This window comes from Pteropus alecto, unplaced genomic scaffold, assembly GCF_000325575.1.
Source record: "Pteropus alecto unplaced genomic scaffold, ASM32557v1 scaffold8, whole genome shotgun sequence".
Taxonomy (NCBI): Eukaryota; Metazoa; Chordata; class Mammalia; order Chiroptera; family Pteropodidae; genus Pteropus; species Pteropus alecto.
In genome coordinates, this window is record NW_006494609.1 from 7,905,474 (window position 1) to 7,907,500 (window position 2,027).

Below are 2,027 nucleotides of genomic sequence, written 5' to 3' on the forward strand. Positions count from 1 at the left end.
TTACAGAATGGAAGCATGAATGGATGAAGGGAAAGAAGATTGGGTATCCTAGACTCTTGAAATTAGGATTTAATGTTTCCAACATTAGGAAAATATGGCTTTCTCTCACCTCTACCCTAGAGTCTTCTGCCTTTTAGATCTATTACAATAATGTGATTATCAAACTCTGAATTTCTGGGAAAAGCTTAGTATTGAAACAGCTTTTAAATGATCTTTTCAGCACACATTTCTTATAAAGTTTGAGTTAAAGAGACATGCAATTGTCTATTCGCTATGAGGTATAAAAAGAGCTCCCAAATGCCCCTGACAAACGACTGAGGTATAATAAATATATATATTCATTTGTTTCAGGAATCAGAAATGGCCTATATTTTTGTGTGAATTTTGGAATTCACTGAGATTGAGCTGTCTCCTGAATTGAATATAATCTTACAATTAATGTCCCTTTTCCCCAGGGTGAGTAAAGAAAATTAAGCTCAATTTTGCTTTCCCTTCAACAGTCATCTTATGCAGAAAGTGGGGCTCATCGCAGAATAAAAAAGTATGCTATTGTACCTTTTTTCCATTGTCTATTGTGGGTCAGGGTGGTGAACCCTGAGACTGAAACCTTAGAGTGATGGAAAAAGTGTTTTGATCAAAACGTCTCAAAAACGTCTCAAAAACTTCTATTGCATAGTGTTAATACTTAAAGAATGGAGACACCTACAAAAGGACCAGTGGACCCAAAGAGGAAATTTGTTTTGTACCTTTTCTGAACCTTTTCTAGAAGGAGTGACAGAGATGGATTCTTAATTAACCTCTCAAGACCATGTTTTCCAGAAGCTCACGTGACAGGAGAACATCAGAAGGAAATCACGCCAGCTGGGAAGTGGGAGGTTCTTTTCCCAACTCTCACAGCCACAACGAACCACACGGCTGTGAGATGAGCAGAGATAAGAAGCTTAATTAACTAGCTCCAAAAGTCACTTAACCAGGTGCTCTGGGCACAATCAGAGCCTCTGCAAAGCAACCACCTCTCAGGGTTTCCTGTTAATATGTAGGTAACTGCGAACAGGAAGGTCCAATCCACCATGCCCAACGTGGAGTAGTCTCGGCAGGGACTGACTTGAACTTCAGCTATTCAGGAAGACATCCTCTCGTGACTCGGGGTCAAGACCCCTGCAGTAGGGCTTCATCACTGGACCCCACACTCCTTGGGATTTTCCATTTCATCCCCTTCAAAGTCCAGCTTCAAACTCTTTTTCTGCTCAATCTCCACCTGCCAAGAATAGAAATTGGAGAGAACTATCAGAAAGAAGAGAAAAACATCCTGAGAAATAAATACACCAAAAGAAAATACCCTTACCAGGTTTTGGTTCTTTGAGATTCTTTGTAATTTTGTTAATGTTTAGGGCTTTTAGCCACACTGGAGCTACTGGCCTATGTATATTATAATTCTCTCTTTGCACATTCTCTTGATAGGTCTGGAATTTCCTCTCCCTCACAGTCCACCTGGAAAATTCTTATTCTTTGCCTTGCACAGTGGCTCAAAGGTCACCTCTTCTGTGAGGCTCCTCTTGACTTGTTAGATAGAGTTAGGTGCTCCCCTTGTGCATATTCCCACTGCACCTTGTATATTTGCCTGGCTCCACTATACTACGGGCTCCGTAGGACAGAGGCTAGTCAGCAGCTATTCACTATTATATCCCACTAATGTAGGCATACAGCGGGCAATCACAAAGGTGTATCAAATGAATGAATTCCTTTGCCATTGGTTGTTTACACTCTCCATACTTTACCTCTTTAAAAAGTCTCCAACCTGGAAGTACTGCAGTATTTATAGTTCTACCTACATCTTTTGTAAAATACTGTAGCTGTAATTGTAAAGGGGTTAATAAATTAATCTTGCCTTTAAAGTGACAAACTTCAGCTGAAGCCTTTGATAAGTCAGGTGGGGGACCCTTCTAGCTAGAGAATTTCATGATTAAAGCTGCTCCCCTCAAGACCACTTTGAATATTTATGACGTGGGAAACAATGCAAGACGGAA

At 40.4% G+C, this 2,027-nt stretch overlaps 1 protein-coding gene and 1 long non-coding RNA gene across 5 annotated transcripts in view; one reads left to right on the forward strand and one right to left on the reverse strand.

Moving 5' to 3' along the window:
- The window catches only part of LOC112473647, a 91,398-nt gene that overhangs the window by 25,842 nt on the left and 63,529 nt on the right, over positions 1–2,027 (forward strand). The gene's annotated exons all lie outside the window — the stretch shown is intronic.
- Positions 8–2,027, reverse strand: part of STON2 (stonin 2) — a 114,694-nt gene continuing 112,674 nt past the window's right edge. For both annotated transcript variants that reach the window (XM_015599637.2, XM_006925634.3), the window contains one exon: positions 8–1,258. In XM_015599637.2, the coding sequence (XP_015455123.1) occupies positions 1,175–1,258 (84 nt within the window). In that variant the 3' untranslated portion in view covers positions 8–1,174. The remainder of the gene's footprint in view (positions 1,259–2,027) is intronic.